General features: G+C 32.7%; 3 protein-coding genes and 1 pseudogene across 9 annotated transcripts; 2 read left to right on the top strand and 2 right to left on the bottom strand.

Moving 5' to 3' along the window:
- The first annotated feature begins 1,954 nt into the window (after positions 1–1,954).
- On the top strand, positions 1,955–3,840 carry LOC114382742 (dolichol-phosphate mannose synthase subunit 2-like). Of its 2 annotated transcripts, XM_028342336.1 has the most exons (4): positions 1,955–2,113; positions 3,129–3,196; positions 3,366–3,485; positions 3,577–3,840. In XM_028342336.1, the coding sequence occupies exons 3-4, from the start codon at positions 3,396–3,398 to the stop codon at positions 3,727–3,729; spliced, it is 243 nt and encodes an 80-aa protein (XP_028198137.1). In that variant the 5' UTR covers positions 1,955–2,113; positions 3,129–3,196; positions 3,366–3,395; the 3' UTR covers positions 3,730–3,840. The 2 variants fall into 2 exon arrangements, with proteins under 2 accessions (XP_028198137.1, XP_028198136.1); XM_028342335.1 differs by lacking the exon at positions 3,129–3,196 and having other exon boundaries at positions 1,957–2,113.
- A 1,347-nt stretch (positions 3,841–5,187) lies between these two features.
- Positions 5,188–8,198, top strand: LOC114382741 (RNA polymerase I termination factor). 4 transcript variants are annotated; one of them, XM_028342332.1, is made up of 3 exons: positions 5,188–5,437; positions 5,826–5,865; positions 5,967–8,198. In XM_028342332.1, exon 3 carries the CDS (start codon positions 5,969–5,971, stop codon positions 7,874–7,876), a length of 1,908 nt encoding a protein of 635 aa, XP_028198133.1. In that variant the 5' UTR covers positions 5,188–5,437; positions 5,826–5,865; positions 5,967–5,968; the 3' UTR covers positions 7,877–8,198. The 4 variants fall into 4 exon arrangements, with proteins under 4 accessions (XP_028198133.1, XP_028198134.1, XP_028198135.1 ...); XM_028342333.1 differs by having other exon boundaries at positions 5,772–5,865; XM_028342334.1 differs by having other exon boundaries at positions 5,757–5,865.
- A 2,380-nt stretch (positions 8,199–10,578) lies between these two features.
- LOC114381729 lies at positions 10,579–15,418 on the bottom strand (annotated as a pseudogene).
- A 425-nt stretch (positions 15,419–15,843) lies between these two features.
- On the bottom strand, positions 15,844–22,365 carry LOC114382825 (ribokinase-like). 3 transcript variants are annotated; one of them, XM_028342463.1, is made up of 13 exons: positions 22,229–22,364; positions 22,066–22,147; positions 21,893–21,982; positions 21,028–21,105; positions 20,856–20,930; positions 20,393–20,445; positions 19,642–19,792; positions 19,174–19,284; positions 17,950–18,079; positions 17,710–17,807; positions 16,792–16,933; positions 16,497–16,549; positions 15,844–16,300 (listed from the first exon to the last, which is right to left on the bottom strand). In XM_028342463.1, exons 2-13 carry the CDS (start codon positions 22,111–22,113, stop codon positions 16,217–16,219), a joined length of 1,113 nt encoding a protein of 370 aa, XP_028198264.1. In that variant the 5' UTR covers positions 22,114–22,147; positions 22,229–22,364; the 3' UTR covers positions 15,844–16,216. The 3 variants fall into 3 exon arrangements, with proteins under 3 accessions (XP_028198264.1, XP_028198266.1, XP_028198265.1); XM_028342464.1 differs by having other exon boundaries at positions 16,185–16,300; positions 16,438–16,549; positions 22,229–22,365; XM_028342465.1 differs by lacking the exon at positions 16,497–16,549 and having other exon boundaries at positions 22,229–22,365.
- Between the last annotated feature and the right edge of the window lie 212 nt (positions 22,366–22,577).

Genomic DNA, 22,577 nt, shown 5'->3' with positions numbered 1-22,577 from the left:
ATATATGAAGCACAACTCATTTGACATGATCTACCCACGTGAACAAAGGCTGCACGACAAAATCCAAATGTGAAATACTGAATAGAGCAAATCAACAAAAACGAATTGGTTTCCAAGTGTGTAGGAAAATACAAAAGATGAAAAAGTTTCCAAACCGATAGATAATAATTAATTAGACACATTGGACTCAGTCTTTAAGACTATATAGGTCATTGGAGTTCTACTTGATGATAAAAATAAACTTTCATTTTTCAATTCTTAAGGGACATTGACGTGCCCGCAACAAACAAATACTGCAGACTTTGTCATTTTTCACATCTTACCCCAATTTGAACCTATATTTTGTATATCACATTACCACTAGACAACCAAATTGGAGTAGGGGAATACAAAATCTTGATTTATTAGAACAAGACAAAAAAAAAAAAAAATCCTATTTTGGATTCTTTTCCTTTTTCTCGTTATACACAAACATATAACCACTACATAGGAACATATAATACCTCCTATCAGTAATAAAACATAATCATTGATCACAACAATAAGAGCCATGCAATTACAAATCCAGCAACTCGAATCTACTGCCACAAAAATCTAACATAAATCATCCTTTTTAGAATCCACCAACATATATATAACAAGCCACATCCCACACATCATAATACGAGACCCTATCATCAAATCACCCAAACCACGTACTTTAATCATATGAACCATGTCAATACGAATTATTCACAAGACTCCTCTATTACCATCCCGAGACAAAAAACTAGAATTATGCAAAACCAAATCACACTTCGTCTATACATGTTTCCATGCTTTGTCTATGAAGGTTTGAAGGCATGATGATTTCCAGAATTCCCTTCGCCCAAGCCAACCCCTGTTTACATAATTACCATTTGGTAAGGGGAGTGTATTAGTTTCTGGAACACAAGATATTTTGATTAAAAAATCATACAAAAGGGAGAGTATTAGTAACTATTGCCTTACAAAATTATTGTTTTATCTTTTTTCATGCACAATAAGTGGAATTTTGGGTCGCTACAATTGCTTCTTGCACCCTAATATGGAATGTAATTTATATTCTAGATTAGTCATTTTAGAATGTAAACATTTATATTCTGAATTCTGGAAAGACTAGCCCATAGTGTAAAATTACATTCTAGATTAGACTTTCCAAAAGATTAAAAAGGTACATAAAGCAATTTTGTAGGTGCAGGAAGCAATTTCCTCCGCCCGTCACCTTACCTGACTCCAAATCAAATGGGCCAAACTACTTTGATCTCAGGGCTCAAGCTTTGCTTCCTGCAACAAGGTGCTTACACATATGTCTTGTTCTAAAATAATAGTATTTGAATATTCCCATTGACAAGAATTCCATGTTATGTGGCTCAAAGAGAGCAACAATTTGGTTGAAAAAACATAGAAACAATGTAATTTACTATTGGAAAATAGTTATTTTCAAATTCATTTAAAGATAACAACTATTATTATTATTTTTTAATAAATCTGAATCAGACGCACTTAATATTTTTTAAAATAAATATATATTCTAATTTAATGTTTATGAGAGAAAAAGGGTTTAATAATTTAATGTTTACAAGAAAGAAAAAAAATAATATCTGAAAAATTAATGTTAAAAGAGATGAAAAAAATATATTTAAAAGTTGAATCACAAATTATTATTATAACCTTATATTAAACTTATTAACACAAAAAAAATTATTGATTTTTTATCGAAATATTTATGATATTAGGCATTCATACTAAAAAGATTGTGTACATTCCCATGAATATAATATTAATTCCAAACCACAGTGAAACGAGACTAGTCTAGCCATTTAAGTAACGTTGGCTTTTAATATAATTAATTTTATAATAACCTCTAATCCGGCTTCCAAAAAGAAAACCTCTAATCCTATCCGTATATGAAGATCCAAGGGCCCAAAATAAACTGGTTGGAGAGGGCTGGAGGCGCGGCTGCAGTAGAGGATCCGCGTCCAGTGTTTGGTGGTTGTGATGTGAATTTGAGAACCTCCAGTGTTCAGCAACCCTAAATTTGGGCCTCAAGGATCTTGGTGTTTGCAGAGTTGGGCAGGCAGGGTCAGAAGAGGTGAGATTGGATCACATATACTATCTGATTCTAGGGTTTTTCTTTTTTTGAAGATCTGATTCCAGGGTTAAATTTTAATTTGTTAATTAATTCATGTTTACACTTGATTGCATTTTAATTGACCTTATGTTCTAGGAATGAAATCTGATTGCTAGATTTTATATAGGATCAGTTAGCTTCTGTGAGATTGCCAGATTTTGAATGGGTAGTTGTCACTAATATTACTTGTATTGGCTAGCTTTAGCGTGAGTACCAAAATGTTAGGCTGAGAAACAGTATTACAAGGAACCAAGATATTCTCAGGCTATAGTGGGTGATTCTGCTTCCAATTAAACAAGGGTCTCTATATCTTCATTATCTTGTACAATATTGAAGCATGTTCACCCCTCTTTCTTTTACTTGCTCTATTTGACAAAGAGAGAATCAAACGCAATAATTTTTTATAGCCTGACAAATAACAAGGCTATTTTTGTCTACCATGCAATAGTTGTAGGCTTGTTTTCCCATCAACAAACAGCTAGGAAAGAGGGTAATTTGGTGGTTGGAAAGGTTGGATAAATAGAAGCTCCTAGCTGCTGTTTTATTTATTGGGTGTTTGTTGATATGAAAATGCCTAAAAGGAAGGTATGGTTGGGACTCTGTTGGTTCACTGAGCATGCAAGACATGACCTTGCTGGATTCACATTGAGAGTTAGCACAAACTGTTTGCATAATCTATTTGGTTCTGATGCAGATATGTGAGAACCTTGTGATGCAGATATACATAACATGGCTCTTGTGATTGCAAATTATTTTTTAAATTTTCATCATGGATAAAATTTTATTTTTTTTAATCCAAGCATTTGCTGTCAGAAGTCTTCAGTGGTTTTTTGCTCCAAAACATCACTTTTACATTTTTTTTTCCATCCAAACAACTCGTGAGATAAAATCCAATTTAATTGTAAGGTCTTGACTCTTGACTAGCATGTTATATCAAATTTGGTGAATCTGAAATTCTATTCCTTTTCAAACTTAGCTTGTACCCACAGGCTTCTCGATTTGGTGTGTAAAACAGTGAAGAACACCACAGAATTCAATTATAAGGTTTGAATTCCTTCTAACTTGTTGTAGAGATTGAAGCATATATTTGTGCAGAACATTAACATTATGTTGTTGATGGTTACTATTGAGTTTGCGGATTAGTGTTGATGTTTGTTTATACTATCTAATATTGTGAATGGGAGCAATCATTTGTGTCTTTCATTGTCAACAGGAAGTGAGAACATAAGCATTAAGCATCAAAATGGAATTAGCAGACAGAGCTGTTGGATTTCTGTTATCCTTTATCAGCTTATCAATATTTACCTATTATACTTTCTGGGTTATCATCCTGGTCAGTATCTTTCCCAGTATTTTAAATGAAATGTGGTTTTCCAGTGTTAACTTGCTAATTGCATTTTATTATTGATCTTGTGGTGTTTCAGCCATTTGTGGATGATGATCACTTTGCGCACAAGTACTTCTTACCCCAAGAGTATGCCATTATGATACCAGTTTCAGCTGGTGTGGCACTTCTTTGCCTCTTGTGCATATTTATTGGATTCGTGATGCTCAAATCCAAAAAGAAGAAGGCCTAACGGCTAACACTGTCCATTTGTTGCACAATTTGTTCTAATTTTTGAAATAGTGAATTTATTGAATGCATTTTCGATCATTTCATTCCAATTATTAGTAATCACCTTTTTTTTTTTTGTCTATGCGTGGAACTACATGGATGAGATAAGTGAAGCATGGTACCAAATTTTGTTACATTGGTTTTATAAAATGGTAACTGAAAAAATGTCATTTTAAAAGCTTGGATAATGTCAAAATGTTTCATATAATTTTTTTCATTAGAAAACAGACCGGAGGATTGAACATTTGAAGAATGAATTGAAAGTAAAACTAATAATACTGACCAAGTAGACACGACCATTATGAAGAAAAAATTGAAAAAGCCTAGAACTAGCCCAACATATTTGTATGACTTAGCAATTATTAAATCACCGGAAGAAATTTGATCCAAAAGAATAAACCTAAAATCACAATCTACATAACAAAATATTCTATATAATAATACTATTACAAAACTAAAATCCTACCAAAAGAAAAAAAAAAGTGCTATATAAGAACAAAGAGATGAAGAACAAAAACGTTGGAATCATAGTAGAAAAAGAGAAAAACATCATCTACTTATATGGACGAAAATCTTAGTGATTGAATGATTAAATAACAAAATGAAAGATTAAAAGTAATATATATGAATTGTGGGCGAGAAGAAAACGATTAAAGAGTGAATTATAATATTTTATTTTCATTTTAGAATTTCATTATTTTTTTCAAAATAAAATATAAATAGTTAAAAATAACTTTGCATCACAAATTGGTAATCTTAATTTTAAAATATAATTTTTATATTCAAATATATTTATTTATTGTAAATTTTTATTATAATATAATTTATTTAAAATTATTTATTTATTATACATTTTAGTTATATAAAAGTAAATATTTATTTTGTGCAACGTACAAAATAAAAAAATACTACTTTACTTTTAAATATTAAACTCATTTTGAGTTAATAATATATTCTTTATAATTTTTTTAACATATATTTTTACTAATATTTTATTTGAAGTAGAAATGCATATCTCATTTAGATTTTAAGTGTTTTATTTGAAATTGAAAGAAATTAATCCCACCGTTTTATCATCATTTTAATTTGTCAATTTTTATATTTTAAATAATTTGAATAATACTCATTTTCATAAGATCAAAATTGATATTCATATAAAAGTAAATATTTATTTTGTGTAACATATAAAATAAAATGCTACTTTACTTTTAAATCTTAAACTCATTTTGAGTTAATAATATATTCTTTATAATTTGTTTTTTTATTAATATTTTATTTGAAGTAGAAATTCACATCTCATTTGAATTTTATGTATTTTGTTTGAAATCGAAAGAAATTAATCACTATATCATCATTTTAAAGTTTAAATAATTTAAATAATACTCGTATTCATAAGATCAAAATATATATTTATTTTCCATGCCTACCCTCGAATGCTCGGCTTCTCAGCTGTCACTATACTCTACGAGTCTCTTGCTCACGCCTCACAATGAAACCCTAAATCCTTTTGTGTCAGTTTCCTTCCTAATCGCTGCTCAGCCATCACCGTCGCGACTCGCGAGGAGACACGTTCCATCTTCTGGCACCCCCTCTTCCGATTCCGGCGTTCCCTCTTCTAGTTCTGGAGTTTACTCGACGTCCTTCATCAAAGTTTCCGGGGTCTGTTCGAGGTGCGTTTCTGTTTATGCGTTCAGACTCCATAGCTTACTTTTCTGCTTTCATGGTTTTTTTAGTTTCACGAAAGAACATAGCAGATTTATTTTTGCTTTTATTTCATGCTCTGTTGTTTCTTCTCTTATTTATTTTTTATTTTATGATTTACTGCTTCCTTTTAATTGTTGCCCGTGACATACTCTGAAAAATGTGAATAAGATAACGCGTTAGGGATGTTAATGTTGGATCTGAAGTAACCTAATCTTCTCAAAGGCATTATTTTCCTTGCCACATCATTCAGCCAATCTTTTTGCAATAAATTTTAAATTATTTCAGATTTGAAAATTCCAGGGGATGTGGTATAGTGAAAATCCCTTTACCGCATATGAATAATTCTATATGCAGGTGGATGAAAAGCTTTACCAAAATTAAGAACTTTCCGAATGTGAGTTCTTGATGCAATTCTTTTATACTTTTATCTAAACAGTAGCACATTAAGCAATGTTAATAAAGTTGATTAATCTGTTGTTTTCATTCTTTTCTCAGACATGGATGAGAAAGCCAAGAAAAAGGGGAGAAAAGATGAAGTAATGAATATTAATGTTGCTGATGATAAAGAAGTGCAGTTCTTGGATGACAACCAAGAAAGCAAGATGAAGAAAAGAAAAAAAGATGATTCTTCATTAAATGGAATCCAAGAATTGGTTTTTTCAAAACCAAGCAAGAAAATGATGAAGGATAATAGGTTAAAAAGCAACAAAGGTAAAGATGATGACCAAGGCAAGCTGATGATGAAGAAGAAATTGAGTGCAGAAAACCAACATGTGGATCACAATGAATTTAAAAGTAATGAAGATAAAGATGATGGCCAATACAAGAAGGAGGAGGAGGAGGAGGAGAAGAAGAAGAAGAAGAAAAAGAAGAAGAAGAAGAAACTGAGTGAAGAAAGTAAAAGTAAAGAGTATAATGAGTTTGAAAGCAATGATGGTGGAGATGATGGCAAAGGTAAGAAGATGAAGAAGAAGAAACTGTGTGACAAAAGCAAAAGTAAGGAGAATTGTGAGTTCAATAGCAAGCAGATGATGAAGCAGAAGAAATCAGATGCAGAAAACCGACATGAGGGTTACAATGAATTTAAAAGCAATGAAGACAAAGATGACAATCAATACAAGAAGGAGGAAAAGAAGAGGAAGAAGAAAAAACTGAGTGAAGAAAGCAAAAGTAAGGATTATAATGAGTTTGAAAGCAATGAAGGGGGAGATGATGACCTAGGTAAGAAGAGGAAGAAGAAAAAACTGAGTGAAGAAAGCAAAGATAAGGAGTATAATGAGTTTGAAAACAATGAAGGAGAAGATGATGGTCAAGGTAAGAAGATGAAGAAGAAGAAACTGCGTGATAAAAGCAAAAATAAGGAGAATAGTGAGTTCAATAGCAATGAAGGTGATGTAAATGAAGTTGATGATCAAAGCAAGAAGATGGAGACAAAGAAGAACGCCAAGGCAGATACTGGTGAATCTCCTAATCCTGCACACAGTGGATCATCCAAACCCAAACGTGTAACTTTTTCGGATCAAGTGGATGTTTGTTGTGATGGCTTAATCCGTGGGAAAAGGTTTACACCAGAGGAAGATGAGAAAATTAAGTTGGCTGTTTTTGATTATATAGAGTCTCATGGTTTGGGAGATGAAGGTCTAGATATGGTTCTCCATTGCAAATCTCATCCTGAAATTAGAGATTGTTGGAAGGAAATTGGAGCAGCCTTACCTCAGAGGCCTTATGTTAGTGTGTATACTCGTGCTCATATTTTGTTTGAAAGGGGTGAGGATCGTAAGTGGACACCTGAAGAGTATGAATTTTTACGGAAGGTCAAGGAGCAACATGGATCTGATTGGAAATCAGTAGCTGAAGCATTGGGCAAACATCGATTTCATGTAAAGGATGCATGGCGTAGAATAAAATTAACCAACACAAACCAAGGACGATGGACCCAAGAGGAGTATCAAAATTTATTTGATTTAGTAAACCTGGATCTACGTGTGAGAGCTTCACAGGATTATAGAAAATCAAAACATGGTATGCTGCGAGATAATATTGGTTGGGAGGCAATTGGTGACAAATTGACCACTAGATCCAGTGTGCTCTGCTGCAAAAAGTGGTATGATAAATTAACGTCGCCTATGGTTGCCAATGGTGTATGGAGTGATACTGATGACTATCGCCTGGTAAATGCTTTATTTACTTTGGATGCTTGCTGCATGGAGGAGGTAGATTGGGACAATCTGCTTGAGCATAGGCCTGGTGATGTATGTAGAAAACGGTGGAACCAAATGGTCCAATATATTGGAGAGCATGGGGGGAAGTCATTTGCTGAGCAGGTTGAAATTCTTGCAAAAAGATTTTGCCCTGACTTATTGGAAGTAAGAGAGGCCTTTGATGAAAAACCTGTGATTTGTTGAGCTTATTATACTTTAGGGTGGAGTGACTTTTTGAACTCGGAATGTATTTGTTTATGATTATGATGTTTTTGTGGGATCATCCAACACATCAGAAACTGGATTCTGTTTTGCAGTTTGAGGGTAGTTTATATTAGTGTTTTCTTATAATGAATGTTACTCCTGTTCTTTTGTCCCTGCTAAGTCCTAGTTGGAAGTTATTTGAAAAGGTTTTTTATTAAAGTTATAGTGTAATGAAAGTTTGATGCCTACTTATTGCTGCTTGTTGTATTTTGGTCTATTATTATTGCTAATTATTTGGTGAGAAATAAAATCTTTTGGGGGACATATTTGTTGGCTAACGATTGGTGGCCACTCAGATTTTTTTTTTGAGAAAGTAGGTTATCTTTATACATGATAGAAGTTGAGCTTGTTCTTTGCTAATTGTGCAGAATGTAGATATTTGACAGCATTTTTGGCTGAACAAGCGTGCATGATTTGCTTATTAAAGGGATATTTTTTGGTTGACTTTTTATATTGTGCTTATGATACGTTGATAACAGCATCACTTCATGATAATAGACAATCTGCAAATCCAATGTAAGTTCTCATTGAAGTTACTCATATGTGAATTTTATTCATTTGTAAAATTCTTGTTTGAAGGAAGTAAAACGATTTTTCTTCAATTGCAAAATTCCTTAGATAATAAAAAAAACTGAGCTATGCAACGTTTCAGCATTAGAACTCAAATGTAAAACGACTCATTTTAATGTAAATAAACTTCTTTGAGCATTCACAACTGAAACTATCTCTTTGAACATAATATCTGATAGGATAATTCTGCTGTACACCTTTGTTGGCATTACTGAATGTTATCTAATCATCATCAATTGTGTATAAATGATATGTAAACTATGTCACATTAAAAATCCATATGAACTTCAAAACCGTTATGAAGTTTTGTACAAATACTGTTATCATTCTATCATTACTCTAGATACACTCATGCAGATTCAGTATTTGTACAAAACTTCATAACGGTTTTGAACTCCAGCATTTTTTGCATTGCATTTAAGGTTCTGGTTTAGGTGCATAAACTATGGTGTTTCCCTCTTATTATTATTTTTTTGGCTTCCACTTGTAGTTTGTCTGAGTGTAGGTAAGAAGAAATATTGTGAGGACTTGGAGTGCTCTTATCTTATGATCAAGCTTGAGTACGAAACATTATGCCACTCACCATTATGAGTACGAAACTTTATTGAAGAAATACGTACTGCTCTTGTTTATGCCACTCACCATTATTGAAGTGCAATCAATACAAATTTAAAACTAGTATTGAAGTTGAATGCCCAAATTTTACAAAATCACTCCTTTATCCCTAAAGAAGAGGGAGAGATTAGTGGTGGGACATAATAGTTTTATGATTTCTCTTTGCAACTCTACTGGTGATTGTATTTTCATCTCTTATATATGGAGAGATTAAGTAATCTTACTGCACTTTTTTAGGGTCTTTCCTTGTGTTTATAGTTTCAGTTCACCTTACCTCTGGAGAGGGAGAAATCACATTTTGACCGTTTGAAATTAACCATACATACCTAATAATTTCTATGAATGTAAAGTAACCATCCCTAAAGAAGAAGTCAACTATTGAGAAGACTTAGAGATGACTATAAATGATGCTTCATTGACACTTTAATGTAAAATTGTACGAAATTTGATTCAGTGATGCAATTTAATCATAGTTGCTATTTAATGGAAATCACATATTATAGAGTGGATAACTGTGAAAGCCTGTAAATTGTGATCATTACAGGCAACAACAACATTTGTGATATATTTTGTGTCTATCTGTTCATGCTGTGTTCATGTTCCAACTATGGTTGTTATTTAAGGAATAGCTCTTGGTGATGGACTTCAAATGTGATATTCGAATGTGGTACTTTTTTGCACCTCAATGGGATCATTGCCACTGAAAGCAAATTTGCCATCGGATTGTATGAACTTTTTATATATTGAATATTCATTTTATGATGTATATGATGACATCAGAAATTTCCATTGGCATAAATCAAGTTAAAACCGGTTATGGTTTAATATCAAAACTAGTTATAAAACTTTGTTTTTTTAAATCCCGAATGTAAAAAGTGATAGAAATGTCATAATGATAAAAAAAAATAAAAAGCTAGAAAGCTGTAGCTTCTTGCTAATTTATTCATTTGATTTGTCGGTTCTCTTAATTTTATGCTACTTATAAGCATGTTGCTTATTTAATATTATTTTTAGCCAAACTCCTTTTAAATAATTAAAATTAACTAATGTATTGTTTATATATATATATATATATATGATTTTAATTTCTATTACATATAAAAAAAGGCTTAAGTCCAAGCTATAAACTTACATAATTTATTTTTTAGATTTTTTAATTTTATTATTCTTTATTTGTAATATTTAATTTATATATTATTTTTATTCTTTTTACTTGTAAAAAATTATTTTATTATTCTTATAAATATTAAGGTTTTGTGTTTTTATTATTATTTGTTAATCTTTGTCACACTTTTTGGCATACGTTAAATATGTTTGATTATAATTATTTACATATCGTATAAAGGTGGATTGGACTTCAATTTCCACCTTTCTAAATTTTTTACTCACCAAATAAAGTTGCTGGTAACAGCCTTTTAAAATTTATTTTTGTATTTAAACTTTGATCTTCTCCCATAGCACCGAAATACAACACTCTTGATTTCATGGTAATCCGTGATAGGAAATCAACAACCTAAAGCAAAGTAAAAACTGAAAGCAGATAATATCCATTCCCTCCCTCACTTCAACTGAAAAAATCAAATATGTAAAAGCCAAAAAAATTTAACTGTCAAAGATCATTAACTCTACTGAACAACTCAGTTGAATATCCCACTGGAGAAGAACAGGATTCAGCTATCTATTATTACTATGTTAAGCTGAACTAATCAACTTCTCCAATACAAAGGATGCTATGCGTGGATCTGCACGGTAAGGAAGACCACTTCGTGCTCCTAGATCCCTGCACTTGGCACCTGCCTGAAATGAATTCAAATGCATAAGCTCTTGTACCTAACCCTTTCTCTCAATGCTAAGGGTTTCATTTGGATTGATTTTTAGGCAAAACAAAATTATTCAATACAATTATCACAATATACTTCACTTCAAAATATTCAATACATTTACATTTTCCTAATGGAAGTACAAAATAAGGCATGTCACATACCACATTATATATGTGTGTGTGATGATACTTGAATACAAAACCACATACCACATTAGCAGCAAAGGATATCATTGTCTCTGGTGTAATCTTGGCACAGATAGCTGAAAGAAAGCACGGAACAGATTTCATCCATATTTTAAACATAAGACATGTAGAAGTTTCTGTGCAAGTTGCACATTTTGATATCACAGACTTTCAAAAGACCATAAGGAAAAGATAGAGCAAAGCTGTTGCATTTACCATAGATAACAGCTCCAATAAATGCATCGCCAGCACCAGTGGTATCAACAAGCTCTAATGGTGGAATACTCTCAGCTGTTTCAACATATAACTTCCCGCTACTGTTCCTATCCCCTCTGCCTTCAATTTTGCAATTGACTGGGTGAATTAAAGGGACGGGGGGGAATATGACTGAAAAGTAGAACAAAATCCCAAATAAGCATGTAATTTTTTTCAAGTTACAATCCCTTTTCTAGAACTTAAAGGAGCAACTCTCTACTATTAGTTAAAATTAATTGAAAACTACAAAATCATGACTGAAGGCTCATTAAATAAGGAGTAACATCCACACAAATTTGTCATTTCCAATAAATTTTAGCCAATGATAAGTATGTTTAAAAAAGTGTGTTGCTAACATTTCTCTAACTATAAGCTGGGTGTTTGATATAGCCCAACGACATCAATTGATCTAAAAAACTAACCATACTAACAATTAACATTTGCCGATAAAAAACAATTGATCCAAGTAGCCTACCCCACACATTGTCATAAAGCTTGGTGTTAGACTTTAGTAATACCAACAACAACAACCACGCCTTATCCCACTAGGTGGGGTCGGCTACATGGATCAACTTCCGCCATAATGTTCTATCAAGTACCATACTTCTATCCAAACCATTAATTTCGAGATCCTTTTATATAACCTCTCTTATAGTCTTTTTGGGTCTTCCTCTGCCTCGAATTGTTTGTCTTCTCTTCATCTGGTCTACTCTCCTCACTACAGAGTCTACCGGTCTTCTCTCTACATGCCCAAACCACCTAAGTCTATTTTCCACCATCTTCTCTACAATAGGCGCTACTCCAACCCTCTCTCTAATAGCTTCGTTTCTAATTTTATCCTGTTGAATCTTACCACACATCCACCGCAACATCCTCATCTCCGCTACACCAAAACAGAAGAAAAATGATTTAGGGTTTGACATTACTGATGATATGCAGGTTGGAATGGATACACTCATATTCCTTTTTAACTCCAATGATTCCAATGAGCTGTCTACATCCACTTCTTCCATGGAAGGACCTGCTGCCAGAAAGGCACGGTAAATGAAACTTTGTTAACATGAAAAACAAATAAAACATAGTGACTAATATGCTCACTATCATCTATACGTATCATCAACACTTCTCTCCAGCATTATACAACCATCTTTCCCCAAAGTTACAATCACGAATTTTATGTTGGGCAACATTAAAAGCATAGAAACAAGTGCTTGTGGAATAGTTGATGCCTTTGTCCATGAATGTCAGCAGCAAAAAGTATGTGTGCATTTAATGATGCTTAAAATAAATTCAACCCACAGAATAGAGTAAAAATAAGGTTTCAGTGAAATACATGGGAAAAATATGTCAAATAAAGTTATAGCAACATTTGATGAGAAAAGATATGCACTACTGGTATCAGGAAAGGAATGGGCCCTTTCCATCACAAAAAGAATATAGCTTATAAATAAGATAACTGAAATACTACATGTGCTGACATGCAGGTAAACATATTACATATTACAAAAAAGTGGACTGTTAAAATAATACATACTGATTTACGGAACAGAAAAGTGGACTGTTAAAATCAATTCAATATTTCTGAACATGAAAAGAAGGTTGATGAGAGAACCTCTTGTATTATACACTTGTTACAACAGTACTTTCAGAGAAAACAACGCACTTACTGCTGGAAAATTTGCTGAGCATACAACATAATCAGCTAACTTCAGGAGATCGTCTAACCCTTCCCTTGGCCTTTCTGCATCAATTAAGATGGGTGTATTCTTTCTAACTGCCTGCACTGAAAAAGTATAAGATGTTTTTACTTCCCTTAAGAGAAAACTCTCTTTTCTCATCCCCAACCCTTTACAAGCAGGAGAAAATGGATAGGAAAAAAAAAAGAATGTGAAAAAGACACCAAGGGAAATTACATTAAAGCTACTAGCAGCATTCACAAAACTAGTAAAAATTACGCACATAAAAGCTCTCTCTAAATTTATTTATTTTTTCTAAATTCTCCCTTTTTAAATTCAATCAGTGTATGCTTCTTTGAAATTTTGCATGCTTCAAGCTTCCAACTTCTATTTTGCTTATTGTAGCTTCAACTATGAAATACAACTAGGCCTTATAGTTTGCATCAGAGTTGCAAGTAAATTGTATAGATGATAACCTCTTGGGCAACAACTAGAGCAGTATCAGGTAAACTCCCATCAAAATAAGCAATTTTCACTCCATCTAATGCAGATAATAAACTTGACTTTGACAGGTCGTCTGGTATCATTGGAGGATATCCTGCAGTATGTATACAAGTACGGGTCTTCCTGAAAAATTACACTTAAAATGAGTCAAGTTACTACTGAAATTACCAACAGTCTCCCTGGAGGAAATGCTTGAAGATCTCAATATTTTATGAACAATTATAGCACATAGTTTTGGTTGTATTCTTACAACTAATGAACGATATTTCTGCTAATTCATGCATTGATGGTTGGTTGAAACAAGTCTAGGTAATTGTCAAGTGTCTAAATATGATAAACACAAGAAAATGGAGACAAGGCAAGTTATAGACAATAGACATATAAAACTGCAAAGTTTGCAGCTTCAGTTCACTAGATCTACCCAACTCATGCTCTTTCCCCCCTCTTGCCATTTAGATCATGAATATACTCTGTAGAAAAGTCAAGTTTGTGTAACCATATGTAAGCCAATGACCATTACGTTTGGTTGTCCACAATAATATATGTAAATGGTGAAATTCCCTCCTTAGACACCTGCAAATAACAGGGAACACATCCACAAAAAAATGTATTAAATAACTATAGTTAGGGCAGATGCCCTCTCAATAGTCTATTCACAACCCCCACTAACTGCTTTTAATTGCAAAATCCAAATCTCGACAAAATAAATCATTAACTTGTTTGTTAACATTTAACTGAGGACACTAGAGGAAATTACAATTAGTAGCTAGTGGGGGAGTTTAAAGAGAACATTGAGAGAGCCAATAGCATTGAAATTAAAAAAAAAAATGTATACATACACATACAAACACAATCAGGTGAAGAGTTAAAAGATGCTAATGACCATTCATCACGGAATCAAAATGTTGCTCATATGCAAAGCCCTTGATGAAGATTACAAATTACAAACAGAACAGTCTTAAAAAAATTACCACAATAAAGGATGTATCTACACCATCGGCTTGTAGCTCATCTAATATACTCCTACCTTGACTGTCATCAGCAACCTAAGGCATGTCCAGCCACGTGAGTATCAGTATCAGATTTGAATCGTTAAATATTACTAGATATCAATTTTCTTAAAAAATAAACATGCTGAGAGAGATATGAGTAAATATTACTTGATATCAATTTTTTTTGTAAAGATTTGTCATCGCCATAAAGATTTTTGTAGCAGTGTTACATAGTCAGAAATTGTTCCATGATGTTAGCACCTTGTATCAGAACTCAACTTTTATGTATGTGTATGGATTATTATGAAGCTCATAATGAGTTTTTTAAATTTATTTATTTCTTTTTATACGATTATTTTAAGTTATCTCTTTTATTAATTAATTTTTTATTCAAATATTCTTAATTATTTTAGAATAAAAATATTACTTTAAATTAATAAGATAAGTTCATTCTCTATTATAAGAATTGAAGAAGATGTAATTTCAAGAGTAATTTTGGCAAAATAATACAAATTGTTAACAAATTTAATGTTATTAACTAAATTAATCAACTTTCTTAAAAGTGTGAATTAGTTTAACAAATCTTATATAAAGGGATCGAGGCAGTATGTTGCTACTTTATGTCGACGATACTTTAGTAGATTGTTCAAACATGGACAAGATCAAAAGTTTGAAGGGACAATTTTCAAGAGAATTTGAAACGAAGGACACGAGTCCAACAAAGAAGATTCTTGGAATGCAAATCACTAGAGATAAGGAAAGAGGGATTTTGCAATTATCTAAAATAGAGTATAACAACCATATTTTGCAAAGATTCAACATGGGAGATGCCAAGCCAATCTGCACACCTTTGGCCAGTCATTTTTGTTTATCCAAGGATCAACCCCCTCAGACAGATGAAGGAACAGAATTCATGGCTTCGGTTCTATACAAGGCCAAATCTAGTTGTTAGCAAATTTATGTTAAATCTATGTAAAGCTCATTATGAAGCAGGCAAATGAATTTTGAGTATCTACAAGGCATTACAGAGAAGAACTGTTTGTACTTTGGTAAAAGAGAATTAAAACTACAAGGCAATGTAAGTGCAGACTTTAGAAGTGAAAGTACCATTTATTACATTTAATTGTCGGAGAACTACAACTGATAGTTGGATGTCAACAATACAAAAGAACATTGCTTTATACGCTTTGGAGGTTGAGTATGTAGCAGTAACATAAGCATTGTTAATGGAGCTAAGATTCATCTAGGTGAAGAGTGTTTTTGTATAGTGATAATCAGAGTGCGATACATTCAGCAAAGAATTCGACATTTCATTCTAGAACAAAACACATTGATCTTCACTATCTCTTCATTGGCAACCATAAAACATATGTATAATTGGCTGAACTCTCTTATCAACTGTGTTTGTTGTTATTCAACATTTATTTAGCCTTTTACAAAATCTGATTCAAAGAAAATTTGGGTAATTTTTCCCAACAACTAACATGTTGTCCTACAAATCTATCACACTCAAATTATACAATTAGCTACTAAAAACATAAAAATACAATCATTTGGGCTAAATGATTAATTATAAACTGGGATTCAACAGCACAATTTGTATGCTGAAGCCTTGTTTCTTGCATACTACACTGGAAATTTTGATGAACAATTTAGGACTCTACTCAGTAAAGGATGCCAGGCGTGGGTTAGTGCGGTATGGAAGACCTCTGCGAGCTCCAAGAGCTCTACAATTGGCAGCTGCCTGTAATTAGCATCAAAAGCAAACAAAAAATACGTTTATATGTAGCACCTAAGTTTCCAATTAAATTGCCTCTAGAAAAGTATAAAAAACAATAAGACTAAAAGTGTTTCTTTAATTCTGCGCATTTGTGTAACAACCTTTTGTATGTCTAAAATTGATTATAAATCCAAATTACGCCATCTTGTTTTTTGCTTACCACATAAGAAGCAAATGGCAACATTTTCTCTAGTGATAAGTTGGCACAGATTGCTGCAAATAAAATAACTACTAAGTAAATTTTGAAATTGTAGCATCAAATGAGCAAAACTAACAAGGCAGTTCATCAGTAAAATGATCAAAGAAAAAGTAGTAAGACTAGAAATGATGGACACAATGGAATTGTAGTAAACAATGTAAGTCCATATCTGTGAGATAGGGTAGAATATGTCCAGTGGAAAATCAGAAAATTCTAACTTGCATGTGCAAAGGTTTTATGAAGAGGTTGCACGTACAATATAAAACAGCTCCAACAAATGCATCCCCAGCACCAGTTGTATCAACAAGCTCTGATGGTGGAATCTTTTCAGATGTCCCATAATATAACCTCCCACACACAGATTCTTCTATCCCTTCGGCTCTTAATTTTGTAACAGGCTGGGAAGGTTAAGCAAAAAGATCAATCCAAGTGGAATTTTACATGAATATAATGCAACCAGACATTGTTTAACCAGAAACCCTAAATTGGAATATGAAAAATTGTCTTATGGGTTTAGAAATTTTTAAACTCAATTCATACAATGCAAGATTGTTTCTTTTTGGGTGAACCCGGGTATTCCTCAGTCGAGAGTCAAGATTTTTTTAAACTGTGATCAGGATGTAAAGCAGTGTTGGTCTAGACTTGTCTTGATTGCCTAAGGATCAACTCTCTTTCCACAATCAAGATAAGTTGTACACAATCACATTAAATATATACTATATATCCATGGCAAAAGTATCAGTTTTCCTTGAATAGTGTGTAGTTAACCAATGTTATCTTGCCCCAAGAGTAATAACCTAAATTAAAATTCTTCCATGTTAGGGACTTTAAAATATGATTCTTTTTTGTTTGTAGACAATTTATACCTAAAAACATGTTTATATTACAATTTGACTAATTATAGTACCATTGGATACAACAGATTCACATGCCACTATCAATGGCAATAAGTCTAGTGTAACTGATGATTATGTACCAGTACTAGTAATGTTTCATATGGCAGACTATTAGAAGCAGCTCAGTCCATGTCCCAGAAAGGGTCCAATGGAAGGTAATAAATATGGTAGAACATCCATCCCACTCCCACTCTAAAAATAAAACAAAAGAAATAAGAGAAGATATTGCACAATCAGAGCTTACTCTAGAGTTATAACAATAAATGTTAGGTTATTACTGAGGGTATGCAAGTTGGCATGGCTGTGCTATCTTCCTTTCTCGTTGTTAATGATACAAAACAGCTGTCTACATCCATTTCTTCTATGTGAGAACCCTCTGCCAGAAATTAAATTGCTACTTAGGATATTAAATGTAAAAAAGAAAAAAAATATTTATCCAGATGCTGCAGTTTCTGCCTACTTTTGCATATGAATCCAACTTGATAAGGCTAAAACAAGAGGGGAAAAAGTATTTTTACCATCATCCACACATTTCTCAAGCATTATGCAGCCATCTTTTCCCAAAGTTACAATCGCAAATTTAAGTCTTGGCAATCTTAAAATAATTGAAACTAGTGCTCTTGGAATGGATGATGCCTCTGTCCAGGCCTGTCAAATTGTTAGTCACAAACATAAATAGAATTTATGTTGAAGAAATATCAAAAAGAAACAGTTCAACCAAACAGAAGAGAGAACCATACAAGGAAAAAAATAGTGTTCAAACATTCAACTTTAAAATTGAAAAAAATGAAATTAGGAAAGAATTCCTAAAAACAATGAAAAAGCTAGTTTCATTGTTTCCTTTACAAATCTTTGAAATCAGGAAACAAATAAAAAAATAAAGTGTCTGATTTGTAAATAAAAGTGAAAATAAAATACAAAACATTTTCTCAAAGTAAACGGCCCCTTAAAATCGCCCACGTGTTAGACTTGGAAGGAAATGGTTAGTGACATGTTATAATCAAGTCATACATCTGGTCAACCATTGTCCAGTTACATGGCTAATTATGTGTTATGTGATCTGATTTACCAGTTTTCATTTATCTGCTCCTTGTTATACATCTTAGTTTGACTTGATATTTAGGAATTCTCCCTAATCTTATGCACTTGTTCTGACATGGGTTCTGAAATATGTCAAGACACATTGCTAAATGCTAATCACAATCCACCATGAGGAAGGATAAAGAGAGAGAACACCAATGTGATATCTCTAAATGTGGGATGCAGGTATGTGTATAACATAGATGCTATGTGTGGGGTGGTTGGGGAAGTAATAGCTAGGCATGGGTGTCTTGAGGGGCAGTCCTCTCTGGAAAAGTGAGATGCATACACCATGCATATGACAGAATCCTCTTGTTTTTATTCTTTATGATGCAATGCATGTGTGATGTGTCCTAAAGCAAGTCCCCTCCTCCACTCTAGAAGGAGGTCCTTTCACATGTTAGATAGAACAAATTCATTATTACATATTTCCATTTTTATTATAAGATGCAAATAGTTTTCCCAGATCATTCTTCTGGCTACAAGACAAAGCTACAATTTTGAATTTGCAAAATACATTTCATATTTCACTGATGAAATGGTGGAAACTTGGAATCTAAGAATAATACAATATAACTGCAACCTGATAGAGGACTCACAGGTCCCAAGTGCTTATGATATTCTCTAGTAGTTTACTTTGTGATATAGTATGAGTTACTTGCCTGTGGAAATTTTTCTGAACATACAACATAATCAGCCAAACTCAGGAGGTCATTCAATCCTTCCCTAGGCCTTTCCGCATCAATTAAGATAGATATATTCTGGTGAAATGCCTGAAAGGGAAAAATATAATTAAACTAGCTTATGTTTCATCAGAAGGCTTTCTCTTCAAATATCAAAAGCAATCACATTAAGGACAATATTTGTAAATCAAGTAATGATTCATTTATAGGTAATTCAGTCTTTTTCAGCAATACTTTGTACAGAAAAGGGGTATGGAGTTTTCTGTCCTAATTATGAGGCTTATGATCTGTTACCTTCAACCACTACTAGCATTTGAATTAGCAACCTCTTTAAGAACAAGTATTGATAGCAATCTCAGAAATTTGAGTAAACACAAATCTAATGATAATAATTCTATATGGAACCTTTGCATTACTCAAACTAGGTAACAACTAAGATGTAATCACCTCTTGAGCGATGACAAGAGCATTGTCAGGCATCCTTGCATCAAAATAGACCACTCTTGCTCCATCCAGTGCAGATAACAAATTGGCTCGTGAAAGATCTTGAGGGACCATTTCAGGATATCCTGGAGTGAATATACAAGTCCTTGTTTTCCTGAATGTTCAAAGTTCTAGGATTAATCATTTGCACATCTGAACAATTCAGGTACAAGGAGTCATTTAAATCGTTTTAGGTTAGGCATGGCAATTCATCAGGCAAGAAATTTGCATATGAAGATAGATCACATAAATAACATTCATTCTACAGTATTCCAATCATGTTCTTGCAAATGTTCTCCGTAATGTACAAAATTAACTTGCATATATATAAACAAACAAGACTGTGGTGGGTGTTACTGCCAACCTGGCAACTTTTATCTGGTTTTATTACTACATCTAAAGAAATTTAGATAAAGGACAAATCTTAAATGGTTCTTTAGGTGTTTTTAGTGTTGTTCTCTAATCAAAATTAGAGTTTTACCTAATCCACATGACTTTTATGGCAAATTTGTATTATGCAGATTAAATCTGGCTAAGTTCTGATTAGAAAATAACACCAACTGTAGTTAAAGAATTGCATTGCAGTTTTGCCCTTATACAAATGTCATTGTCAATACTCAATATTTTCATTTTACAAAGCCCATTAAGTAAGTAAACGGAAAGAACTTAGCCAAGATAGACATAATTGTAAAAACACTTAAGCAATGACACATACGATTGGTTGTCAACGATGATGTAGCTAAATGGTGAAGTCCCTTCCTTCGAGACCTAGAAACAAATGGAAAAATAATCAATGAAGATCACCACAAAAAAATAGAGATTGGACTTGTGAGCGCTTAGTAGCAAGTTAAGCAACAAAAAATAGGAGTATTTTGTTATGATTCAACTACACATATAAAGCACAAAGCATTAGAAGAGTTAATCTTAATCACATAATCAAAATCTATGGTCAAAACTAGTAAAATTGCATTTCATAAGATTTATAATATATATATATATATATATTACAAGGTTTAAAAGACAAATGTGATTTGCTTTTACTAAACTATTTTTTTATAGTTTTTTTCCTTCCCTTTTTTGCATTTGTAGGAGGAAGAATCTCCACGTGCTTGTAACTCTAAGCTCTTCAGACTAAAAAAAAAATTAAATTAAATTGACACATATATTCATATACATACCACAAAAAAAGAGGTATCCACCCCTTCAGCTTCTAGTTCCTCCAGCATAGTCTTACCTGGACCATCATTTGAAACCTAGTGAATTCAAATTGCATAATCGTAAGAAATTAGCCACAACCATGAGGTTAAGTACATTATCATAGAACTGGTGCTAAACAAATTAACAAGAAACCTTAGAAATTATTCTTGGCTTTAAGCCCAAACGGGCAGCACATGTCATAGTATTTCCATTATTTCCACCACCTTGGACCTGCCAAACCAAAAATTAAAAACAAACATTAATCACCCTAATTAGCACATAACTTCACCATTGTTAGGAAGTGATTATTCTAGAACAATAATTTTCAAAATTAAAAAAAAAATAATTATTTTTTCATGTTTTGAGGAAAAAAATGTCCACTGGGAATTTGCCCGGGTTAGAAGGGAAAATTAGGAAAAAAATTATATAGAAATGGCGTTACTCACGTAAGAATGATAATGCTTATCCATCCATAATAATATTATAATAATACAAAGTTAACAGGAGCACTATGATTAAATTAAAATTAGCCCTACTATGATTAATTGTACACAAGATTATATTATTATTTTAAATAAACAAAGATCAAATTACTTCCTCTATTTCATTTTAGTGATAAAAGAAAAGAAAAAATGGTGGCCAACTGGACCGAAAGTGAGTGGTTAGAGTTGGTTACATGGTTTTTTAATTAAGGTTGAAGTCAACGTCAAAAGGTACATGGACCCAGAACCTAAAACCACGTCGTAGATTTTAATTAATGATGATTCATGTATGTTTCCAAAGTGCTCAAAATTATCTCAGACATGTGGACATGAGGTGTTGAACAATATCAATAATAGTAATAACAATAGTAGTAGAATAAAGAAGAAAGAAGTGAATGGACATAATTTTTTTCTTAGATTTTATTTATTTTTTTATTGTATTTCACAAAATTTCAAATGGCATGGATCTCTTTTCATGATAAATTGAAAGGTTATGAAAAAAAAAATCTGAGAGTAGAAGCTAGAGAAGGAAAAACCGTGAATTCAGTGGTTCTGATCTTGGAGTCGGGTTTAGGAAAAGATGGCACTACTGCAAGAAAATCGACTCCAACCCCACCAAACCCCACCTGCCAAATAGCACATCACAAATCCAATTGAGAGGAATTATTATGAGAATGAAAATGGTAGGTAATTAAGTAACTATGCTCACAATGATGGGATTTTCGGGGAGAGGAAGAACAGATTCGGAAGACATCATTTGGGTTCCAAAGTTTTAGTTTATTTTCTTCTGCCTGCAGGAAAAAGTTAGTAATCATATCATACTGGTATTTATAAGAAGGTGAAATGACTATGTGTTTATTTACGAAACGAACCTCGTGATGATGAAGAAAGTAATAAGAGAACAGAAGAAGGGGTTGTAATCATTGTCGCCACTTAGCAAAGCTTCTTTATTGGTTTGCTATTGCTCATGCCATGCCAACTAAACTTGACTTCTGAAAAATCAATGTCACCCCTTGCTATTCATTTGTATTTTTTTTTTTTTATGTTTGCGTGGGAAGCACGTGTAAATTTATTTTATAAAATTGATTTTACCAACAAAGTTTGGTTACCTAATATTTTCCAAAGACCTGAGTTCAATTTTAACAATAAAAAATGAGGATCTTATTGATTTTTAAAGTACCTTTTAATAGTCATGAGTCTTTAAGACATGTTTTTGGCTCA

The sequence above is a fragment of the Glycine soja genome, chromosome 13, assembly GCF_004193775.1.
Source record: "Glycine soja cultivar W05 chromosome 13, ASM419377v2, whole genome shotgun sequence".
NCBI lineage: Eukaryota > Viridiplantae > Streptophyta > Magnoliopsida > Fabales > Fabaceae > Glycine > Glycine soja.
This window is presented reverse-complemented; position numbering and strand designations above follow the sequence as displayed.